General features: G+C 41.5%; 5 protein-coding genes and 1 long non-coding RNA gene across 7 annotated transcripts; 3 read left to right on the top strand and 3 right to left on the bottom strand.

Moving 5' to 3' along the window:
* Positions 1–1,142: 1,142 nt before the first annotated feature.
* Positions 1,143–5,446, top strand: LOC108041222 (terminal uridylyltransferase Tailor). The gene is made up of 9 exons (XM_044456929.1): positions 1,143–1,352; positions 1,720–1,842; positions 1,899–2,322; positions 2,645–2,869; positions 2,926–3,032; positions 3,089–3,224; positions 3,285–3,458; positions 3,513–3,714; positions 5,055–5,446. Exons 1-9 carry the CDS (start codon positions 1,254–1,256, stop codon positions 5,254–5,256), a joined length of 1,692 nt encoding a protein of 563 aa, XP_044312864.1. The 5' UTR covers positions 1,143–1,253; the 3' UTR covers positions 5,257–5,446.
* On the bottom strand, positions 5,423–6,644 carry LOC108048947 (dephospho-CoA kinase). Its single transcript, XM_017129919.2, has 3 exons — positions 6,435–6,644; positions 6,069–6,360; positions 5,423–5,835 (listed from the first exon to the last, which is right to left on the bottom strand). The coding sequence occupies exons 1-3, from the start codon at positions 6,544–6,546 to the stop codon at positions 5,529–5,531; spliced, it is 711 nt and encodes a 236-aa protein (XP_016985408.1). The 5' UTR covers positions 6,547–6,644; the 3' UTR covers positions 5,423–5,528.
* Positions 6,645–8,995: 2,351 nt separating this feature from the next.
* LOC108048956 (THO complex subunit 4-A) lies at positions 8,996–11,528 on the top strand. The gene is made up of 4 exons (XM_017129930.2): positions 8,996–9,434; positions 9,950–10,151; positions 10,358–10,555; positions 11,002–11,528. The coding sequence occupies exons 1-4, from the start codon at positions 9,177–9,179 to the stop codon at positions 11,157–11,159; spliced, it is 816 nt and encodes a 271-aa protein (XP_016985419.1). The 5' UTR covers positions 8,996–9,176; the 3' UTR covers positions 11,160–11,528.
* Positions 10,727–11,063, bottom strand: LOC108048958. The gene is made up of 2 exons (XR_001769512.1): positions 10,977–11,063; positions 10,727–10,851 (listed from the first exon to the last, which is right to left on the bottom strand). It is a non-coding gene; the product is annotated as an uncharacterized LOC108048958 (long non-coding RNA).
* A 91-nt stretch (positions 11,529–11,619) lies between the features above and the next one.
* On the bottom strand, positions 11,620–14,632 carry LOC108048957. Of its 2 annotated transcripts, none has more exons than XM_017129931.1 (2): positions 14,500–14,632; positions 11,620–12,477 (listed from the first exon to the last, which is right to left on the bottom strand). In XM_017129931.1, the coding sequence occupies exon 2, from the start codon at positions 12,452–12,454 to the stop codon at positions 12,104–12,106; it is 351 nt and encodes a 116-aa protein (XP_016985420.1). In that variant the 5' UTR covers positions 12,455–12,477; positions 14,500–14,632; the 3' UTR covers positions 11,620–12,103. The 2 variants fall into 2 exon arrangements, with proteins under 2 accessions (XP_016985420.1, XP_016985421.1); XM_017129932.2 differs by lacking the exon at positions 14,500–14,632 and adding an exon at positions 12,531–12,708.
* Positions 14,633–18,496: 3,864 nt separating this feature from the next.
* On the top strand, positions 18,497–22,521 carry LOC108048953 (protein ENL). The gene is made up of 3 exons (XM_017129926.1): positions 18,497–18,626; positions 19,032–19,252; positions 19,315–22,521. The coding sequence occupies exons 2-3, from the start codon at positions 19,066–19,068 to the stop codon at positions 21,954–21,956; spliced, it is 2,829 nt and encodes a 942-aa protein (XP_016985415.1). The 5' UTR covers positions 18,497–18,626; positions 19,032–19,065; the 3' UTR covers positions 21,957–22,521.
* Positions 22,522–22,939: the final 418 nt, after the last annotated feature.

Here is a 22,939-nt window from a genome sequence, read left to right as displayed (position 1 = left end):
CAACATTTGTATACCCTTGCAGAGGGTATTATAATATCAGTCAAAAGTTTGCAGCGTAGTGAAGGAAACATTTCCGACCCTATAAAGTATATATATTCTTGATCAGCATCACCAAGAGAGCCGATCTAGCCATGTCCGTATGTCCGTCCGTCCGCCCGTTTCTACGCAATCTAGAACCTCAGTTTTAAAGCTATCTGCTTGAAACTTTTCTAAAATGTTTTCTATTGCAGGTGGTAGTACCATTGAAGCAATCGGAAAAAAAAAAAAAAAAGTTTAACTTTGTTGTTTTTAATTTTTTTTTTCTTTGGTATTTAGTAATATTTTTAGCAGAAATGTAGTCGTTTTGTAATGGCTGCAAGGGTTTATAAACTTAAGTCTGCTTTCTTTCTTGTTAGTTTTATTAATTAGTTTTGTAGAAAATTAAATTATTTTAGTGATATTCCCGTTGCTAGGGTTGGATGTGTTGACTAAAAGGAAGGTTGTTCTATTTTGGTAAAAGGAAGGGCATGTTATTAAGATGTGATTGATATTGAGAGTTGTTGCAGAACGGGAACGTATTTGGGAAAAATCTGTCCATGTAGTGGGACTTAATGAGCCGGCTTATATTTTTTAAGTTTTCCTGTTGTGTTTTGTGTTGCTATGTAAGAACATATTACATATTACATTACATATGTAATGAATATGAAAAGTTTGCAACGGTTTTTTGCGGGTTTTCATATACTGTACTTATTTTTATATGTACTTTTTGACATTTGCATTCTGAAATTTCGTTTGAGTTGTGGTATTATTGTGTTCCTCTCGCTGCTCTATCAGCGTTTTTGTTGTATTTTATACCGATGCGTCTGGGGATCAATATTAGTTTTATTTTGTCAAATGTCAGGTTTCTAATCGTTGTAATGATATAGGAACCGTTGTTTGAGGTAGTAAAGGATTTTAGGGCGGATAGGGAGTCTGTGAGATTTGCAGTTTTTATAGAAGTTTTTTCGTAAGTTGCCATATAACTTAAAGTAAGAGGAATTGATGGTGTTATTAAATAACAATAATATTGTTTGAGATGCTAGAAAGTATAAATGAATTTTAATACTTTGGTAACGATGTATTGATCGCATTTTTGACATGCAGTATATTTAAAAAATAAACTTGAGGTCACACCAATCGCTGGATGTGATATATGTCTATTGGTCTTGACGCTGTCGAGCTTATTGCCGTTAATTATTCGAAGAGGAACAACTGGAAGCAGTTTTACTGGTATCATGCGAATCGAAGCGACAGACTCATTTTGGCTGGACAAGGCGGCTTTTAGCAGAGCAGAAAGACAGTACTACGAGACGCTTAATCGAAGAAAAAACAGTGTAAGTGAAAGATGTCTTTGAAGTCCCCAGGCGGTTTCCTAATAATCGTTAAAATGGCGGGAACTTTATCCCGCAAATGCCTAAGCGCTGGAATTGTATTTATTTATTTATATTGAACTGATATCCCCACCGACAAATGTACGCATATGCAGGTATATAAATATATATCATAGTGTGCTTGTGATGCTTATTAGCACACACCGACAACGCACACTGGCTCAGACAGCCGGCCAGATTCGTCGTAGGTGGCTACCCTATACAAATCAGCTGATTTACAAATTCGCCCAACATTTGCTAACAGCCAAACAAAGGCGGTGCAGTGAACTGTCTAGTTGCAGGAAATTCACGTATCCAAATAACGTTTCAGCTTCCTGGCCCCGCATTACTGCCGGCGCCCGCCCCAAAACTCACCACATTCGCCCCCGCAAAGAAAGCCAAGAAGAAAAACAAGGCGATGACCGAGAAAGAAACGCCAAACAAACTGCTTTATGTGAGAATATTTCCAGTGAATTTAAATTATTGGCTTACGACCCGGTGATCTTGCAGATGAATCCCCTGACCATGGAAGCCAACTTCTTCCTGGACACCCTCAACTCGGTGAACCAGAAAAGCGCTCCACCCCAGCTGGACCCGCACCTGGCCAAACTACTGGAGCGCATTATGGTGGGGATCGAGAAGTACATGGACAGGAACCCTACCTACGTGTTGCCCCAGGAAACGGCATCTGCCGGCGAGGGCGTGGCATTTGTCCAGCCGAAGGAGCTGCAGACGATCAAGCGTACATTTAACTGCAGTTTCTGCAACAACCGGATCGTAGGTACCACCATCGCCAAGGCGGTGGCCCACCTGTCGGAGCAGCATCCCAATCCCAATCCCAACGGTCAGCCAGTGCAGCCTCAGCAGTCTAAACAGGAGAAAAAGCAGGCCCAGGTGAAGGCGCGTCAGCAAATGGTTGTGCAGCTGCCCAAGAGTAGGTCACCATTTCAGTATAACACCATCCAGAAACTATCAGATCGCAGATCGTCTTTTCGATTGGGATTCGGAAAAAACACTTGGAAATTAGTTTTATAAAGGGTTATGGAAATGTCAAGAACATTTATGCAAATCAAATTAAAAAAAAATATTCCTAAGTTAAATCGGCACAAAAATAGAATGTTAACAATATTATAATATTGCCAGATAAACTATATCGTTCTCATATGAAAGTTAAATCGATTGAAAATTGCTTGATTTGTTCTAAACAAAAAACTCGCCATTTCTTCACTTCTTATTTATCAAATTATATATTTCAGAGGTCAAGGCGATGATTGTAGGCGAGATTACGAATGTGTTTAAAGACAAATACCCTATAGCAGATAAACTGAAGGTGATTCCTGAGTACGACATAATCGAGCAAGATCTGTGCAAGCTTCTCACGCCGGGCTTTCCAAAGCAACAGCTGCGCATCTACAAGTTTGGCTCACGCATCACGGGGATTGGGCAACGTTCTTCCGACTTGGACGTGTTCGTCGATATCGGTGAGTCTATTTCTTTAACCCAAATTGTCCCTGCATGACTTTCTTTTGATCGACAGGCAACACCTTTCATACGTTTGAACACCGAGCTTCCAATACAACGATCACCAAGCTGCGGGCGATGCGAAAGTTTTTCTGCGGCAGTGACGACTGGCGCATTATTAATGTAGGATATGCCCTAAACAACCGATTCATAGTTACAATCTGTTCTTTCTTGAGTAGGTCATTGAGCAGGCCCGCGTTCCTATCATCAAAACCTGTCATTTGCCCACGGGCATCGAGTGCGATATTTGCCTGAACAGCTTGGGCTTCTGTAACACAAATCTGCTGAAATACATATTTGAATCGCAGCCACTGAGTAAGCAGAATTGACCGGACAAAGTCCACACGTATTTTCTTTCTTTTCGCTTATTTGCAGCGCAATATATGTGCATATATGTCAAGAACTGGCTGGAGCGGTGCAAGCTGACGGAACAGATATCGACTTACAGCATTACCCTGATGGTCATCTACTTTTTACAGCTTCAGGGCCTGCTGCCACCTATAGTAATGCTGCAAGTGGAGCAGTCGCTTAAGGGCGGGCAAGTGGGACGTAAGTTCATTTGTGCTAATTAAGGAGGATTCGGCAATTTAGTTTTCCTTTCAGCATGGATCGTCAATTTTTCACTAAAAACGCCCAGTGAGCTGGGACTGCAGCAAATAGAGGTCACTGTTCCCGTAGTCAAGTGCTATCTTAGAAACTTTTTTGTATACTTTGGCAATTTTGACTACGAGCACTTTTTGATCTGTCCATATTTTGGTGGAGCTGATATCGAAATACAAAAGGTTGAGAAGATGCTACCTACTAGGTAAAAATTATAATTTAGTAGTCGCTGTTAACATAATACTGCTTTTTTTAAGAAAATCGAAATTGATTTATTGTTTATCCTAGCCAAGGGTCTTGACTATTGAATTACACAAATATTTGCTTTTTATACCTTTGCAGAGGATATTATAATTCCAGTCAAAGGTAAAGGAGACATTTCCGATCCTATAAAGTACATATATCTTTGATCAGCATCTCCAGAGTCGATCTAGCCATGTCTCTCTGTCCGTCCGTTTTTACGCAGCCTAGTCCCTCAGTTTTAAAGCTATCTGCCTGAAACTTTTCCAAAAGTTATCTTTCGAGCCATAGGAACAATCGGAAAAAATTAAAAATAACTCCACTGTTTTAAATTTTTTTTTGTTCTTTGGGATTTGGTAATATTTAAATACTATGGAATTACGGGAAATTAAATTAAAATCGGTCCTCTATATCAATAGCTCTAGGAAAATCGAAAAAAATTAATATTTTGCTGTTTTTCTATTTATTAAAATATTCCTTTGAGATATAGTAATTATTTACTATATCAGAATTACGGACAACAAATCGAACAACAATATCATATAAGCTGCCATAGAAACGATGGGAAAATGCAGCGCCAAATCTATAGTAATCGAAATGTAGTCGTTTTTATACCCTTGCAGAGGGTATTATAATTTTGGTCAAAAGTGTGCAACGCAGTGAAGGAGACATCTCCGACCCTATAAAGTATATATATTCTTGATCAGGATCACCTCCTGAGTTGATATAGCCATGTCCGTCTGTCCGTCTGTCTGTCCGTCTGTCTGTTTCTACGCGAACTAGTCTCTCAGTTTTAAAGATATCGAATTCAAACTTTGCACACACCCTTCTTTCCTTTGCACGCAGTATATAAGTCGGAACGGCCGGGATCGGCCGACTATATCCTATAGCTGCCATATAACTGATTAATCGGAAATGTCATAACTTTGGTGTTTGTAAAGTTAGAAAGTTGTGATTTTCTATGGGTTTTATATTTGCCCAATCAATCCGACATATCAAATTTCATAAGGATCGGCCGACTATATTCTATAGCTGCCATATAACTGAACGATTGGAAATGCCATAACTTTGGTGTTTTTAAAGTTAGGAAGTTGGAATTTTTTATGAGTATTAAGAATGCATCATATGAATAATTTTGGAGAATATAATTTGCAGAATATTCTGCAAGGGTATTTCAACTTCGGCTCCGCCCGAAGTTAGCTTTCCTTTCTTGTTTAATAACTGCGAGGGTATATAAACTTCGGGTTGCCGAAGTTTACTACCTTTATTGTTTACATTGCTTTCAATTGTCTATATTTTTTTTAGGTACTCTTCATATGTGTTGGAGAACCCCGACTGCTCGCTCCAACTACGAAAACCGATGGTGGTTCAGGATCCCATACAGCTAAACCACAACGTTACCAAAGCGGTAACCCGATATGGACTGCAAACGTTTGTGGACTACTGTGTGCAGACAGCAGTTCTGTTGGAGGAGCCTTCAACCAATTGGCGCCAGCGGAGTACATAAACCTGCCAAGTCATCTGATTGAATCGTTCCCATCCCTCCAATCTCAAGGCAGTTTCAACGCTGGTCTGTTAAGATTTTACTTTGAGTGTGCGAGTGACCTATTTTGGTTTTAGCAACTGTAAATTAAGGGCACTCCGCACGTCTCGACAATATCCAACACATAAAGTACAAGTGACTTTTGTATATTTCACTAGCAAGCGTTTAAATTGTTTGGTTTGGTTTCAATTGCATTAACACGTAAGATAACGTCGTATGGAACACATTTTTGCGGACTACATCTGCCAGGACTCGGGCACACGGTTAAACAACTTCAGCAGCAGATATATTGTAAAGCCAACAATTAGAAACAACCCCAGGAAACTGATGCGGTTGACCCAGTGCTGCTTGGAGTCGCTCATTAAATTGTAAATGCTCATGGCAGAGTTTTCCGCCTCCTTCAGGCTACCGTTGTTGTCGATGACGAAGTGAGATTTCTCGCACTTCTTATCCAGCGGCATTTGTGAATCAACGCGATGTCGTGCCTCGGATTCGGAGAGCTCGTTACGGGCAATCAGTCGTTCCAGCTGCTTGTCCGAGTCGCTGGAATATCAATATCAATATGAAATTAGTATCCTTATCCTGCATGAGTTGCACAAAAGCTTATAACAGTTTTGATCGACAAATTCACTGAAGCTTGATATGTTTAATATATATTATTTATATGCATTGAATCATTAACCATGGTCGAAGCAAAAACCCCAATGTTTGAAGAATTAAATTAAAGTACTTTTTGACAACACTCATGCAGGAAAGCCCAAAGGAATCTAGCGTACCAAGACACACAAACGATCTTGTGTATAAAGTCCATTAGAATACCGGTTTCAAAGAGCAGTGGCAGGTCCAAGACTATCCACGCATGTCCTGTTACCAGCAGTTTGCACACCTGCCAAAAGATCTTGCGGTGAATGGTCGGATGTGTGATTTTGTTTAGCTTTCCGCGCAGCTCCTTGTCCTCGAATATCATCTTTCCCAGAATGGCGCGGTTTATCTCCTTGCTGGGTAGCAGAACCTCATCTCCAAAAATCTCCCGTATCCGTCTCCAGCACGGCTGACCTGGTTCCACAACTACACAAATAAAATACACAATTAGCGCAAGTGGTCGTTAATTATGAAGCGGATGTGCTCCACTGTTAACTTGCTCTCTCTGGCGATTTTGTCAGCGTCGATTACTGGAATGCCCTGGCGCGCGAACACCTTGCTGACAGTACTTTTTCCTGTGGCAATGCCACCAGTGACCGCCACAATAAACATTATTGAAAGACAAGTAAAACTATTTAGTTTTATGAGACGATAGGAATGTTTAAACTTTTTTCCAATTGTTAAAGTTGTAGTGTAACCAAGCCACTACATTTTAAAAATACCGCTGATAAAAATACTAGGAATTATACATTCAGTTTGAAAAAATAAATTAATTAAATTAGGGTATTTCCTAAAGCCTAGTACCCAGATCGACAAAAACTGTCCGCCAGTCATGAGAGAGTGCGAGAGGCAAACAGCTGGCGTTCACTTTTCGTCAACGGTTTTTTTCACCTCGGTCCACAGATCGACGAAAAAATACCAGAACATTGCATAGCGTTGCCAGTCTGCGGAAATGAACTTTGCCTAGTACTCAGATCGACAAACGAGTATCCTAGCGTAAAAACTTTAATCTTTCCAGTGTGACCAACATTTCGAGAGTTCATCAGTTTAAGTGTGCTACGGTCGTACTGTCAATCAGCTGGGTTTGCTGACAAGCAGTTAAAATTCAAATATCGTATTTGCGGGAATGAGCATTTAAAAGTTATTATCAAATACGTTGGTAAGACAAGTCTGCCGCTGTACAAAGAAATTAAAAAACAATACAATTTAAATTTAACAGTTGTTTGTTTTAATTTACTGATAATTATCTGCTAATTTAAAGTTCATAGCTGCACTTTTATCGTGTTTTTTCGTACATTCTAGACCTAAAAAACATTTTGCTCTGACAAGAGGCACCCCAGATAGTATTAATGTTATTGTGTCCTCACATGTAAACTCCTGCAATCGACTTTTGCGAGTTTTTTGAGTTTTTCCCTCTATTTCTTATAATGTTCAGTGAGAAGCGCACGCCAAAATATTAAATTTTTTAATCTTTTCCGCTAGGGTTCACCCAAAGTTCATTTCCGCAGACTGGCAACGCTATGCAATTTTCTGGTATTTTTTTCGTCGATCTGAGGACCGACGTGAAAAAAAGGCACGACGATATGTGAACGCCAGCTGTTTGCCTCTCGCTCTCTCTCATGACTGGCGGACAGTTTTCGTCGATCTGAGTACTAGGCTTAAGTAATGGAGGGAAAAATTAAAAAACTCGCAAAAGTCGATTGCAGGAGTTTACATGTGAGGACAAAATAACATTAATACTATCTGGGGTGCCTCAGTACGACCGTAGCACGCTTAAATCTGATGAACTCTCGAAATTTTGGTCACACTGGAAAGATTAAAGTTTTTAAGCTAGCATACTCGTTTGTCGATCTGAGTACTAGGTTTAAGCGACTGAATCGCTGAAATTTCTGCAGAACAATTTAGTAAAGCCTAGTATCCAGATCGACAAACGATTACGCTAGCGTAAAAACTTTAATCTTTCCAGTGTGACCAAAAGTTTGAGAGTTCATCAGATTTAAGCGTGCTACGGTCGTACTGTCAATCAGCTGGGTTTGTTAACAAGCAGTTAAAATTCAAATATCGTATATGTGGGAAAGAGCCTTTAAAAGATATTATCAAATACCTTGGCAAGACAAGTCTGCCGCTGTACAAAGAAATTAAAAAACAACACAATTTAAATTTAACAGTTGTTTTTTTTAATTTACTGATAATTATTTGCTGATTTAAAGTTCATAGCTGCACTTTTATTGTGTTTTTTCGTACATTCTGGACCTAAAAAACATTTTGCTCTGACAAGAGGCACCCCAGATAGTATTAATGTTATTTTGTCCTCACATGTAAACACCTGCAATCGACTTTTGTGAGTTTTTTGAGTTTTTCCCTCCATTTCTTATAATGTTCAGTGAGAAGCGCACGCCGAAAGATTAAATTTTTTAATCTTTTCGCTAGGGTTCACCTAAAGTTTATTTCCGCAGACTGGCAACGCTATGGAATTTTCTGGTATTTTTTTCGTCGATCAGGAGACCGACGTGAAAAAAAGGCCCGACGAAAAGTGAACGCCAGCTGTTTGCCTCTCGCTCTCTCTCATGACTGGCGGACAGTTTTCGTCGATCTGGATACTAGGCTTAAGCAACCAAACAATTTTTAACAAAGTTCTTTTTGTTGTGATTTAAAAGATGGTTTTTGCATTTTTGCGTTGTTAGTTACTGTTTAAAACTTTTATTTTGTGACACCAATTTAATAGTTTAAAAAGTGTGCTGCGATATGGTATAGTGGTATATAATTGTATGTTACAAAGATAGTTTTGGTTTTCAGTGACTGCCTAAAAATTGTTAAATTGCTCCAATTTCTGAAAGTTCAATATTTTCCTATGCTACATCAATGTAAAAAAATGTGTTTTGCCCTTAACTCACTAGCACCCTAACTCCACGCCGTAATTTTGGACCATGCCGTAATTTAAGATGGTGGACCAACTGGGACCTTATGGACCATCCTGAAAAAAAAGAGTGGAAATATGATATAAGTTTGTCAACGCTATCATAAAAATACCAAAACAGTGAGTGCTGCTCAACACTCTTTTTTCCCAGATACAAGATGGCGACTGTGTAATTTTTCGTGCGTCGTTTTGCAGAGTTTGTGAAATTCCACGCGCTCGTTAATCGAAAACAATTCTCATCTCGACTTTCGGTAGCCGTCAGAAAGCCATCCTTTCCACACACTTCAGAAGGTCTTCATAGTCATCAGTCCACGAAATCAGCAGAATGGTAGACAAAATTGAAATGAGCCTCGACGACATCATCAAGTCGACTCGCTCGCAAAAAAAGCCGCAAGGCACTCGCGGTGCTCCAGGTGGAGCCCGACGGCCGGGCGGCCAGCAGCGAGGCGGAGCCCGTCGTGGAGGCGCCAACGCCAGCGGATCGCCCAGGAAGCCGGCGCCAGCTAGTGGAGCCGGTGGAGTGCTTAAAGGCCGACGAGGCGGTGCTGTTAGCGGATCCGTTCAAAAAGCCAAGTTCCCACGGGTAATTCAATGCATTTCAATGGCCAATTGGAGCAGCCGGAGCAGAAAATCCCCTGTGCTCACAAGGACAATAACGCCAAGCAAGTGTCTTGCGACCCATGACCCACATTACCAGTACATGGCTAATAGCGAATGACGAAATCAAAATCAAAATGGCCACCCTGCACCGCCTTACAACGGACGGAGTAGATCTTTACTTGCAATTCTTCGAGCCCAGGCCACTGCTCAAGTTCCTTTAACCCCGTTTTTTACAGAATATCAATCAGAAACAACAGACGAACACTGTGTCTTAACTTATTTTCCTTCAAGTCTCACTATTTCCACGTGAATCTTACCCAGTTAACAAGCATTTCTAGTGTCTCCGCTCGATATGGGTGTCCTCTTAAGGCCAAGATACGATGCAACTGCTACTGCCACGGCTACTCCCGCCAAATCCATATAATTGATACGTCTCGCGTTCGAACCAACAACAGAACATACCCATCTACCTTCTACCTAATACTACCCCACCTCTAGGGCGATGTGAACAGCGCTTGGAAGCACGATATGTACGACGGACCTAAGCGGGGAGCCGTTGGTGGCGGAACCGGACTCACCCGCCTCATTGTCGGCAACCTAGACTACGGAGTCTCCAACACGGACATTAAGGAGCTTTTTAACGACTTCGGGCCGATGAAGAAGGCAGCAGTGCACTATGATCGCTCCGGTCGTTCTTTGGGTAAGTTTGAGTACTGCCTCAGTACTATAACTACATAATCAGAATGATATTCAAGAACACACCCATTTTTGGGTTGGACAAATATCAAATTTACTTTGGAATTTTTATTAATTTCCAGTTAGCTAAATTATTCCATGAAAATTAATTCGGTTGAATATGAACACCGAGTACTGATCCACCTTATATTGTTTAATTTTTATTCGCAGGCACCGCAGATGTAATATTCGAGCGTCGCGCCGACGCCATGAAGGCTATTAAACAGTACCATGGCGTGCCTTTAGACGGACGCCCCATGACCATTCAGTTAGCCGTCTCCGACGTGGCCGCCTTGACCCGTCCTGTAGCCGCCACCGATGTCAAGCGTCGTGTCGGTGGTGGCGCATCAGCTCCATTCAAGCGTGGTGGTGCGTATCCAAATTTTTTATCAGGGACCGTAAATAATGCCTATATATATTTTTTTTTACCTCAAACATCATTCATTAAAAACCATTTCAGACCATTTTTGGATCTATGCACTTCCACAAAGATTCTTAAATGTCTATTTATTTCGATAATAATTAATTTTTAAGATTAAGTTTAGTTTTTCATTTAAATTTATTTATGGTTTTACTTAATTGATGTTCATTCAAAATTTTTGTCTGGACGAAATGCGAAATAATTTCTTCTCTTATCCACCATATTGTTGGCCTTTAATTCACTCCTGTAAAATATGTTGAACGTTTAGTTAGAACAAAGAGCTCAGCTTTTAGACAATTGTTTCTACAATGGAACCAAGAATGATTTTGATTACGGTCCCTGAAGGCAATCCCTAGTTCCAATCCTTACACTTCCATTCCAAACTGTGTTTTAGGTGGCCAAGCTGGCGGCTCTCCGCGTCGTGGCAGCTTTAAACGTCCGACCGGAGGCAAACCGGCAACAGGCGGTCAACGTCGGGAGCGCAAGGCCCCACCAACTGCCGAGGAACTGGACGCCGAACTGGACTCCTACATCAACGACATGAAGATCTAAATAGCCAATAGTCTGAATTAGTCTAACAGAGAAAAAAGTAAAAACACAATCCCTAGTCTTAAGTCAACCATATGGACACTGTCTGCATGGTTCATCAAATCAAACGCATTGGGATCGACAACGCCGTGCTAAGGTTTATATTGAAACCTAAAGACATCAAGAATTAAAACCCATTTGCGCATGTACCCATTTAATTGTTAATTATATCAATTTGGCGGCTGTTGGGATAAGTCGACTTACTGAAATACATTTAATGCTGTATTTATTATAATTAGTAATACGCTTTAACAAAGTTCGACGATGACTTAATTCTGTAAACTGAAGTAATTCTAAACTGAAGTGTAATAAATACTAGAATTAAAGTCGTGACCAAATCGAGTTATCTTTACTGGCTCACTAGGTTAGGTTAGGAGGACTATGAAAAGAATCTCCGCATACTTGCTTAAATAAAAAAAAGCGATAATTTATAATTGTTTTATTTTGGAATAATACATAAATGGTTATAAAGGGATTTTATTTTGGACAAATTGTACAGACTTTAAGAAGTTTCGATTGGACACTTTAAGTACAAATAATGCTAAATTAGGCTTCGGTAGTAGGTGGTAGTTTAGCAAAGTCAATCTATATAATCCATTTTTTGTGGGGCGGAATCACAAGTTACTTAAATGTCAACAATTGCGTTAGACGTTTTCCTTAGACGATAGAACAAATGTGACAAGAATGAAAATGAAACGAAAGGAAGAACGATTTGGAAAGCTGCTTTGCCAAATATAATCATTGTTTTCTTCCACCGGCTGATTTGCTGATTTATATAGATAATGCGCATCTAATGTGTGTATACGTATGTTATAAGCGAGTTATTTTTATAGGTTTATGTTTTTAATGTCGTTCTGAGGATGTGATGGTGAGTCAATAAATGCTTGCAAGCTTCTTCTGCACTTCTTCTACCAGAAGCCGCCCGACGAGTAACCGCCAGGTGGGACTCGGCCACGAGCCTCTCCGTTTGTGGCCGCCGGCTTTGTCGCCGACTCCTTGGGCTGACTTGGCGGGGAAGTTACCTCCTTTTGAGTGGTCACCTCGTCGCGCAGCTTCTCCACCACCTTGTTGGGATCGGTGGAGCCCATGCAGGCGTTGAGGTTCGAGGAGTTCTGTTGGTTGTACTTGGCGCGAGGGGCAGGAACTGCCACATCGGGCTCCGAGAAGATGTTGGTGTGTCCTCCGCCTGGTGGCTTCAAAACACGGCTAGAGGGACGGGCACTGGTGGTCAGACCAATTTTCAGCTCGGTGGATGTCATTTTGTCGCTGCTGGCTGCGGTGGCTGCAATGCATAACAATAAAAACTAAATCGGATGCGGTCGGAAATACGAGTACCCTAGAATACAAATTTTCAGTCACGCCACTTGCGGATCTGCTTCGACGCCACAATGATGCCAGTTAGCCGATATCGCCCCATTGGGGAGATTCTTTGTGGAGCAGAGTGAAAAAGAGACCTATTTGTTCTGCCCTTCTGCCCCTTCTTAATGATTTCTCTACACATAGAAATTCATCCGCCCCTATAATTTTTCTCTGGTTGCGTTCTCTTTAAATTTTTAACTTTGCCATTAACTGTAATTGCGCGTTTTGTGGCTATCGCACTTTCGTTGTTGCTTTTGCCGCTATTTATTTCTTCGTTTTGGTGTCAAGCATTCGCACAGTGGAATAGTAAGGTAAAAATTAAAAAAAAAAACATGACAAATTGGGTAGTTATCTCTTGATCATAGCTATAGAAGTCATTGCGATTTGAAGTCTGTTGGTAACCCCAAGAATAATATATTTAATTTACATTACTTAATCTAAATTAGTAAATTAAACCATTAGCAAAGTATTAACATACTTAACTAAAAAATAACGTTACACTTTTTTCGCGAATACAATTATTATTCTCAGATTTTCTCCTCTTTAACGTATATTAACTGTAGCTGTGCCGTTATTTCCATCAGCTTAGTGAAAAAGAGGTCGCCGTTCAGGCGATGATATATGCCTCAAGTGCTGTAAAGCATTTGTAATGATGCGTCATCCGCTGTGGGAGGCTCTTTCCTCCCAACTCCCACCGCCCTCTTGCCCCTCGAAATCCCCCGGGGTGTATCACTTTTGGGGTGGCTCTTGGCAACAATAACAAACAACACAGGCCACACTCGCAGTTTTGTTGGGGCATGGGAAAAAACAAAGGAAAGTGAATGACCGCAGCAAGTCTCAGATCTTTAGATTAGACAGACGGTCTGTAACGATTCCTAGTTGAGTGCTTTCTACCTCGTCAAAACAAAATATTAAAAAACAGAAAAAAAATTATTCCGATATTTATGTTCTTCACGTCATTTCGATGTGTTTTTCAAGGTAATTTATATATTTAATTATTACCTTTGTAAAAGTATTAATGAGTAGAACCTCTCATAACATAAGCCTGGGCTCAAATACCTCCGGTATTTATTTATTTAACATTTTAAAGCAAAAAACAAAATTGTGAAAATTGACTTTGGAATTGACTGTTTGCTTATACAATTTAATTGATGCTATCTGGTGTTTATATATTAATTCCTATCACAAAAGTTTTTCTTTCTGTGCAGAAAGGCAATAACAGCGACACATTGATGTCTTCCCTTTCCATTGTACTTGTCGGTTTTTGCTTTCCTAGGGCGAATGCCGGCTGACACACACACATGTAGGTACATACGTAAATCACATTAACTGTGCTTGTGCGTTTGTGTTTGTGCTGAAATTATGAGTAATGAGCAATCTGGATATAACTCGAAATTGAGGGCCTCTGTCGACTTGTTGACTAAGTAAACATGGCCAAAACACATTAGACAAGCGGAAATCCAGTTTGCGGAGACCTACTTAAAATGAATCTTCGATTATATCCAAAACGGCGATGCACACGGAAACTGGCAGAGCAGAAAAAAAACAATGTTAAGAGCAGACTACTAAAATTCGGTTCAAACTGCTTCCAGCTAGTTTTTTTAGGTGCATGCAATAATCGCCCGACTAAAGCGAAACATAGAAAACACGACCAACATGGCTGCCAAACAGGAGGGGCGAAAAAGAGACTCCGTCAGAGAGTGGAGCCCAAAACAGGGAATCTTCCACAGAGGATGTGTTATTTATAATGCATATGGCAGCTGTGCCAAATACATTTTAAAAGCAGCTGCACACACACACACAGACGGCGCTTGCGCTCGGTGTATAAAATTCCGACACAAGTGAAAAGTGATGGTCTGCGAAAATTATTGATTTATCTGGTGTCTTAGGGATCTTCCGACTACAGACAGTTGGTCCAGCGTTTTGGCACCCAAATCACTCTTACCTTTGAAAGAATCTAAAACACAGGTTTACTTGGAGCTAATCAAGCTCTAAAATTACAGAAATTGCTGAGAAAAACGACGCGCACTCTCCAACGAACGTTGATTTCAAATGCAGCAGTGTGGCCGTGGCGGAGCTTTAAGAAATATACTTCTTAGCTATACAAAAATACCGTAAATAGGCATAACAGAAATAGCAGGCGCCAGACTTGTTTAAAGTTCCGGTAAATCAGCAGGGACTTGAACCCATTTAACACAAGATGGGCTCAATTCGTCATGCATATCCGCTTAGCAAGGCATTATTAATATTTGAAAAAGAAGTTTATAAATCAAACACTGCATTAATCAAGTGTTAAAAAATTTTTACAGAATGTTCATGTTTATTTAAATAACAGTGTATTACATACACATGAATCGGTTGGGAGAGTTAAGCCTAGTAATCAGATCGACATAATCTGTTCGTCAGCTGTGATAGAGAGTGAGATGCAAACAGCTAGCGAACGCTTTTCGTCAAGCTCTTTTTTCACCACGGTACTCAGATCGACGAAAAAATACCAGATTGCAAAGCATTGCCAGGGTGCTGAAATAAACTTTGGGTGAACGTTCGTCAGGTCCAGGGAAAAGATTGAAAAATTTAATCATTTGGATGTCTGTTGTCAGACACAAGAATAAACCAAAAAAAATAGTCTGTAAGAACTTTAAATTATGAACTTTTGGTGAACCATATCGAAAAGAATAAAAAATGTTATCTTTTGGCGTGCGCTTCTAACTGAACATTTTAAAAAATGGAGGGAATCAATCAAAAAACCCGCAAAAGTCGATTGCAGGATTTTACTTGTGAGGACAAAGTAACATTAATATACAAAATAAAAACATTTTAATGCAACCATTATAAAAAGAGCGTGGGAGGAAATAGCCTGGGAAATGGATAAAGATAGTAAGTCATGATTGTACATTATAAAATATTTGTGAACTTGGACACATACAATATTTATGTTTAAGCCTAGTATTCAGATCGACGAAAACCGAACGCCAGTCATGAGAGAGAGCGAGAGGCAAACAGCTGGCGTTCACATTTCGTCGTGCCTTTTTTTCACGTCGGTCCTCAGATCGACGAAAAAAATACCAGAAAATTGCATAGCGTTGCCAGTCTGCGGAAATGAACTTTGGGTGAGCCCTAGCGAAAAGATTAAAAAATTTAATCTTTCGGCGTGCGCTTCTCACTGAACATTATAAGAAATAGAGGGAAAGACTCAAAAAACTCGCAAAAGTCGATTGCAGGAGTTACATGTGAGGACACAATAACATTAATACTATCTGGGGTGCAAAATGTTTCTTAGGTCAAGAATGTACGAAAAAACACAATAAAAGTGCAGCTATGAACTTTAAATTAGCAAATAATTATCAGTAAATTTAAAAAAAACTGATAAATTTGAATTGTATTGTTTTTTAATTTCTTTGTACAGCGGCAGACTTGTCTTGCCCAGCTAGTTGATAAAATTGCTTTCCCGCAAATACGATATTTGAATTTGAACTGCTTGTCAACCAACCCAGCTGATTGACAGTACGACCGTAGCACGCTTAATTCTGATGAACTCTAGAAATTTTGGTCACTCTGGAAGGATTAAAGTTTTTACGCTAGCGTACTCGTTTGTCGATCTGGGTACTAGTCTTTACCTCGGTCCTCAGATCGACGAAAAAAATATATCGTCGATCTGAGTACCGAGATGAAGGAAAGGCCCGACGAAAAGTGAACGCAAGCTGTTTGCCTCTCGCTCTCTCATGACTGGCGTACTGTTTTCGTCGATCTGAGTACTAGGCTAAAGCCTAGTATCCAGATTGACGAAAACCGTACTAGCGAAAAGATTAAAAAATTTAATCTTTCGGCGTGCGCTTCTCACTGAACATTATAAGAAATAGAGGGAAAGACTCAAAAAACTCGCAAAAGTCGATTGCAGGAGTTACATGTGAGGACACAATAACATTAATACTATCTGGGGTGCAAAATGTTTCTTAGGTCAAGAATGTACGAAAAAACACAATAAAAGTGCAGCTATGAACTTTAAATTAGCAAATAATTATCAGTAAATTTAAAAAAAACTGATAAATTTGAATTGTATTGTTTTTTAATTTCTTTGTACAGCGGCAGACTTGTCTTGCCCAGCTAGTTGATAAAATTGCTTTCCCGCAAATACGATATTTGAATTTGAACTGCTTGTCAACCAACCCAGCTGATTGACAGTACGACCGTAGCACGCTTAATTCTGATGAACTCTAGAAATTTTGGTCACTCTGGAAGGATTAAAGTTTTTACGCTAGCGTACTCGTTTGTCGATCTGGGTACTAGTCTTTACCTCGGTCCTCAGATCGACGAAAAAAATATATCGTCGATCTGAGTACCGAGATGAAGGAAAGGCCCGACGAAAAGTGAACGCAAGCTGTTTGCCTCTCGCTCTCTCATGACTGGCGTACTGTTTTCGTCGATCTGAGTACTAGGCTAAAGCCTAGTATCCAGATTGACGAAAACCGTACGCCAGTCATGAGAGAGAGCGAGAGGCAAACAGCTGGCGTTCACTTTTCGTCGGGCCTTTTTTCACGTCGGTCCCCTGATCGACGAAAAAATACCAGAAAATTCCATAGCGTTGCCAGTCTGCGGAAATGAGCTTTGGGTGAACCCTAGCGAAAAGATTAAAAAATTTAATCTTTTTGGCGTGCGCTTCTCACTGAACATTATAAGAAATGGAGAGAAAAACTCACAAAAGTCGATTGCAGGTGTTTACATGTGAAGACAAAATAACATTAATACCATCTGGGGTGCCTTTTGTCAGAGAAAAATGTTTTTAGGTCCAGAATGTACGAAAAAACACAATAAAAGTGCAGCTATGAACTTTAAATTAGCAAATAATTATCATAAAATTAAAAAAAGAACTGTTAAATTTAAATTGTATTGTTTTTTAACTTTTTTGTACAGCGGCAGACTTGTCTTGCCAAGGTATTTGATAATATCTTTTAAGAGCTCTTTCCCGCAAATACGATATTTGAATTTGAACTGCTTGTCAACAAACCCAGCTGGTTGACAGTACGACTGTAGCACGCTTAAATCCGATGAACTCTCGAAATTTTGGTCACACTGGAAAGATTAAAGTTTTTACGCTAGCATACTCGTTTGTCGATCTGAGTACTATGCTTAAAGCCTAGTATCCACTTCGACGGAAACCGTACGCCAGTCATGAGAGAGAGCGAGAGGCAAATAGCTGGCGTTCACTTTTCGTCGGGCCTTTTTTTTACGTCGGTCTCCTGATCGACGAAAAAAATACCAGAAAATTCCATAGCGTTGCCAGTCTGCGGAAAATAACTTTGGGTGAACCCTAGCGGAAAAGATTAAAAAATTTAATCTTTTGGCGTGCGCTTCTCACTGAACATTATAAGAAATGGAGGGAAAAACTCAAAAAACTCACAAAAGTCGATTGCAGGTGTTTACATGTGAGGACAAAATAACATTAATACTATCTGGGGTGCCTCTTGTCAGAGCAAAATGTTTTTTAGGTCCAGAATGTACATTTAACACAATTAAAGTGCAGCTATGAACTTTTAATTAGCAAATAATTATCAGTAAATTAAAAAAAACAACTGTTAAATTTAAATTGTATTGTTTTTTAATTTATTTGTACACCGGCAGACTTGTCTTGCCAAGGTATTTGATAACATCTTTTAAAGGCTCTTTCCCGCAAATGCGATATTTGAATTTTAACTGCTTGTCAACAAACCCAGCTGATTGACAGTACGACCGTAGCACGCTTAAGTCTGATGAACTCTCAAACTTTTGGTCACACTGGAAAGATTAAAGTTTTTACGCTAGCGTAATCGTTTGTCGATCTGGATACTAGGCTTAAAAGAAGAAGGTATTAGGAGTCCCCCAAATATATGTATACCCGAAACGCTCAGCAGAGTATTTCAGTATATTTCTCAAGGTGTTTTATATTTGTTGTCCCCTAACTTTGGTCACACTCCAAAATTTTGGATTTTATTTTCTGTGTGTTTTTTCCAGATATTCTCCCGATTCTAGCTCTAAGCTTTTGTGTTTTTTTCAAAAGTTTTGTTCGTCTCCACGTGAATGCAACAAATTGCGATAGTAAGTACAAAAATCTGGATGGGGGATGCCGGCAATAAAAAACATGAACGCGGCGAAAGTTTCCCGCACGAAAGGGCACAATGTGGCACACATTAGCACACAAACAATAACAGATCGCTTTGCTTGCGAGGGGAATCATAACAAAAAATGGTAACGAATAGGGGATACATTAAAAGGTACCAGGTTTTGTGAAAATTCTGGCCCCTGCCGATCGTGTTCCAATGGCTGGCGATGACTTGGAGGTCGCCGTCTTTCATATCACGCACCCTTAAGCAAAGAACAAAAAAAAAAAATTTGCAAACACCTAAAGTTTAAAAAAATGTAATCCATTCTTTAATGTATAAAATGGCATACACCAAACATATTTTTATTTTGGCGCGCTAATGGCAGATATCCCTGTTGCAGGAAACCACTAGAATTTAATGCCCTACCCACCGGCATGGCGGTCAAGGTGCAATTCGAAATTGGCCACACGTCGAAGCTGCGCAGCAAGAAGACCCCGCATCCGCAGTCCTTCACACACGATTGGGAGATCTACGTGCAGGGCGTGAACAAGGCGGACATAAGCGCCTTTGTGGAAAAGGTGGTCTTTCTGCTGCACGAATCGTTTCCCAAACCTAGGCGAGGTAAATGTGGAAATCGTATATACACCACAAGCACCCCTTGAATCTATATTTCTTGTTCGCAGTGGTCAAGGAACCGCCGTATGCCATTCAGGAGTCGGGCTACGCCGGCTTCTTGCTGCCCGTGGAGATCTTCTTCCGTAACCGGGACGAACCCAAACGGATTATTTACCAATACGATTTAGTGCTGCAGACCACGGGTCCGCCGCAACACCACGTCGAGGTGAAAACGCACATCTTCGAGGCCCCGTCAGAGGAATTCAAAGCGAAGCTTATGCGTGGCGGCGGGGTTCCCGTGTTTGGGGCCAACATCGGCGCTAGCAGCCTTACGAGAACGCTTTCGCCAAGCGTTGGAAGCTCTGAGACGCCGGCAAACAACGATATGGCTCTGGTCAAAGCTAAAGGCGTCCCTGGAACAATCTCGCTTAACGTAGATCTGGGGGCCGGCAAGAAGCACAAGTCGCGCAACGAGGATCCTGGCAAGAGCAACGCCTTTTCCGCCCTCTTTGGCGCACCCATCACAAAGGGCAGCGCCACGACCAACAACATGGCCTTAGTCCCCGTCTCCAAGCACTCGCCAGAGGCAAAGACCGTTGCTCTTAGCGGCAAGGGCGGCTTTCACGACGGGAGAGACAAGGCTAGCAAGGATCGGGACAAATCCAGCAGTGGAGACAAGCCGCGGGACAAGGACAAAAAGGATCGGCACGGCCGCGACAAGGATCGAAAGTCGAGCAAGTCCGTCGACGGTAAGCACGAACGGGATAAGGAAAAGTCGAAGAAGGACAAAACTCGCGATAAGGAGCGTGATCGGGAGCAAAGCTCAGGCAATACTTCATCCGTCGGCGGTCTGGTGATGGCAACATCCACCACTCAAGTTGCAGCTGGAGCACTTATAAAGCACACGGCAAGTCCAAGGCCCGGAAAGCCAAATGAGATGGGTGCGCCCAGTCCCAAGAAGACAGCAATTGACCCGACCGCGGGTACTGCTGCACCTGCATCCCGATCCAAAGAGCGCGATGAGCACAAGTCGGGTAAGTCAGAGTCCAAGGACAAGGAGCGCAGCTCCAGCAAGAAGTCTAAGAAGGAGAAGAAGGACAAAGACAAGGAGCGCGATCGAGACCGGGAGAAGCAACGCGATGAGAGTAAAGACAAGCGAATGCCCAAGGATGACCGTCATGGCCAGAGCGACAGTCCGGCTTCGGGAAACCAGCAACCTGCCCAGCAGTTGCAGCAAAACCAGTTGGCCGGTACAGGTAAGGCCACCCCCACTTCTGTGGGCAGCAACAGCAGCAGCAGCGTGATATCAAACAGCGGCAAGCAAAAAGAGGAACCCACGGGCAAACACGGCGAAAAGCCCTCGGAACCCAAGGTGGATAAGGGCACCAGCAACGGGAATGCGGCGGACACAAAGAAATCCCACAAACACAAGAAGAAGGATAAGATTAAGGATAAGGAACGCAGTGATCGGGACAAAGACAAAGATAAGGAGCGTGACAAAGAGAAGCCAAAGGAGCGAGAAAAAGACAAGCAGCCACCGACCACTTCCGAGAAGGTCTCAGCTGCCGAACCACCGCCCAAAACCGAGGGAACGAGTCCAGCCACCGAAGGAGGGGCACCGGACAAGATCGCAGCAAGTGTCAATCCCAGCGGCAGCAGCAAGAAGGAGAAGCACAAAAAGTCTAAGGAGAAATCCTTCGGCAAGGACGAGAAGCGTCAGCGAGATGCGGGGGATAAACAACCCGAGCTTAAGCACACTGGAAAGCAACAGCAGACGCATCCGCAGCCGCAGCCGGGTCAAAACAAGGTACCCAGCAATCTGGATCTTAGCGATGTTGACTCAGCACAGTCAGCACCGGATTTGGCGGCCACAAATGCTTTGGCTGCAGCAGCAGCTGCCACTCTTCAGCACTCCGACAGCTCTAACAGCAGCTTTCCGGACCTACCCGCCAGGGCCACCAGCCAGCAAAAGGCGGCGAAAGGTTGTGTGGGTCCCGGCAAGGAATCAAAGACTGCTGGCAAGGAACACAAGGGCAAGTCCAAGCAGAACGATAAGAACAGCGACAAAAATAGTCCCAAGACGGAAAAAGCTGAAAAAACTCCAGACGCCAAGCTTGAAAAGTCAGAGAAGTCGGACAAAGAGGAGAAGAAGCGCAATCGAAGAAGCTCACAAAATAGCAACAGTGGCAGTGGCGGAGGAGCAACCGGTGGCTTTATAGAGCCTCCTGTTAAGCCGTCAAGGAAAGAGCAGAACAAAGCGCAGCGAGAAAAGTCAAAATCGCCCTCTCTACGTCCACCTAGAGATACCAACTCGACCGGGGCAGGCGTAGGTGCAACCAATGCGGGTTCAGGCTTTCTACCGCCGCCATCGTCTTCGCCAAGCAACAACCACACCGGACCTGTTACGGCAGCTAGCTTAAACAATAATAATAACAACATCAATACAAACAGCAACAGCGGCCATTCGCCCGCTGAAATGACGACGGCAGGACAGCTTCAATTACCTACTGAGTATTTAAGCGAGCTACAGGAGTTGCACCATAAGATTATGACCTTGCAGGACAACGAGGAGTTGCAACAAGTCGTGGAGATGATCGCGGCCACTGGTTGCTACGAGATCACGCACAAGACGTTTGACTTCGACCTGTGCAAGCTGGACCGCGGCACCGTGCAGCGGCTCCAAGAATTCCTGGCCACTTCGGTGTCGTGACACTCCCTGACCCCCACAACTGGCCCGGCTCTCTACAGCTAGATGTTGCACAAAGCCCCCATGCACATAACCAAATTATAAAGCTTAGTGTTAACGTTGTAAGCCAAATGGAAAATAACTTGGCTCGACAACAACGATTCCCCTGCCTAGATCCTAAGTTGTTGGCCCGAAGGGCACACAAAATCCGAAAGATTTCACTTATGAATATAATGAAATTGTCCTTTAGTTTTTGAGACTCATTTGATTTAAGACCTAATTTTTATGTTTTTGGTATCCTATTCGATTATACTTAGCGATTTTTACATTCTACGCTTTTTTTTCTAGACGCTACACTGCATTAGTTTACACAAAGAGTATACTTCTTTAAAAGCGTATTTCGAAGACTTGTTTGAAGTCTAAAACATGTTTAAAGAAAACATATTTAATGGAATATCTCAAGAACGGTTACTTAAAAACGACCTTATCTAATTAAAAATAAAAGTTGTTAAAGTGTTCGCAAAAAAATGTATCATTTGCAAACTATTGTTTATTATTTGCGAATAAATTACTACTTTTGTACAATATATACTTTTGGTTTATTTTTCGTTCCTCTTAAATTTATTCAATATATCATAGTCCCAAGTATTATAGTTAAACGCCTAATATAAAAGGGATATACCTGTGCAGTGTATTTTAGACCATGTTTACCATGGCTTGATTTGTCGATCTGAAGCAGCAAATTAAATATTAAGCTCTACTTAAGAAAAGGATTAATGAATCCCAAGTAATCAGTAAAAGGGAGTGAAATGCTCGCATCAGCCTTGAAATATATAAACTATGTATGGATAAACCAAAGGAAGTGCGTCTAGTTTGTCAAGTTTACTGGCATGTGTACATATATACGCAATTACGAATTTACGCAAGCAGTTATTTTAACCCAATAATTTATTGTACATGAACATCATTAGATGTGGATGATCTGGTGCAATCCCCCCTTCCCACAC

This window comes from Drosophila rhopaloa, unplaced genomic scaffold, assembly GCF_018152115.1.
Source record: "Drosophila rhopaloa isolate 14029-0021.01 unplaced genomic scaffold, ASM1815211v1 contig_155, whole genome shotgun sequence".
In the NCBI taxonomy this organism is placed as follows: Eukaryota; Metazoa; Arthropoda; class Insecta; order Diptera; family Drosophilidae; genus Drosophila; species Drosophila rhopaloa.
Note: the sequence above shows the minus strand (reverse complement) of the source record. Positions and strands in the feature narration are given on the sequence as shown.

What these genes read in the sequence shown, in the direction of transcription:
- LOC108041222 (XM_044456929.1), top strand. Translation starts at nt 1,254, where the DNA reads ATGCGAATCGAAGCGACAGACTCATTTTGGCTGGACAAGGCGGCTTTT. An exon ending in CGCCAAACAAACTGCTTTAT is followed by an intron (nt 1,843 to 1,898) that starts GTGAGAATATTT and finishes GTGATCTTGCAG; the next exon opens with ATGAATCCCCTGACCATGGA. An exon ending in GGTTGTGCAGCTGCCCAAGA is followed by an intron (nt 2,323 to 2,644) that starts GTAGGTCACCAT and finishes TATATATTTCAG; the next exon opens with AGGTCAAGGCGATGATTGTA.
- LOC108048947 (XM_017129919.2), bottom strand. Translation starts at nt 6,546, where the DNA reads ATGTTTATTGTGGCGGTCACTGGTGGCATTGCCACAGGAAAAAGTACT. An exon ending in TGACAAAATCGCCAGAGAGA is followed by an intron (nt 6,361 to 6,434) that starts GCAAGTTAACAG and finishes TTATTTGTGTAG; the next exon opens with TTGTGGAACCAGGTCAGCCG. An exon ending in AAGATCGTTTGTGTGTCTTG is followed by an intron (nt 5,836 to 6,068) that starts GTACGCTAGATT and finishes TTGATATTCCAG; the next exon opens with CGACTCGGACAAGCAGCTGG.
- LOC108048956 (XM_017129930.2), top strand. Translation starts at nt 9,177, where the DNA reads ATGGTAGACAAAATTGAAATGAGCCTCGACGACATCATCAAGTCGACT. An exon ending in AAAAAGCCAAGTTCCCACGG is followed by an intron (nt 9,435 to 9,949) that starts GTAATTCAATGC and finishes CCCCACCTCTAG; the next exon opens with GGCGATGTGAACAGCGCTTG. An exon ending in TCGCTCCGGTCGTTCTTTGG is followed by an intron (nt 10,152 to 10,357) that starts GTAAGTTTGAGT and finishes TTTTATTCGCAG; the next exon opens with GCACCGCAGATGTAATATTC.
- LOC108048957 (XM_017129931.1), bottom strand. Translation starts at nt 12,454, where the DNA reads ATGACATCCACCGAGCTGAAAATTGGTCTGACCACCAGTGCCCGTCCC.
- LOC108048953 (XM_017129926.1), top strand. Translation starts at nt 19,066, where the DNA reads ATGGCGGTCAAGGTGCAATTCGAAATTGGCCACACGTCGAAGCTGCGC. An exon ending in GTTTCCCAAACCTAGGCGAG is followed by an intron (nt 19,253 to 19,314) that starts GTAAATGTGGAA and finishes TCTTGTTCGCAG; the next exon opens with TGGTCAAGGAACCGCCGTAT.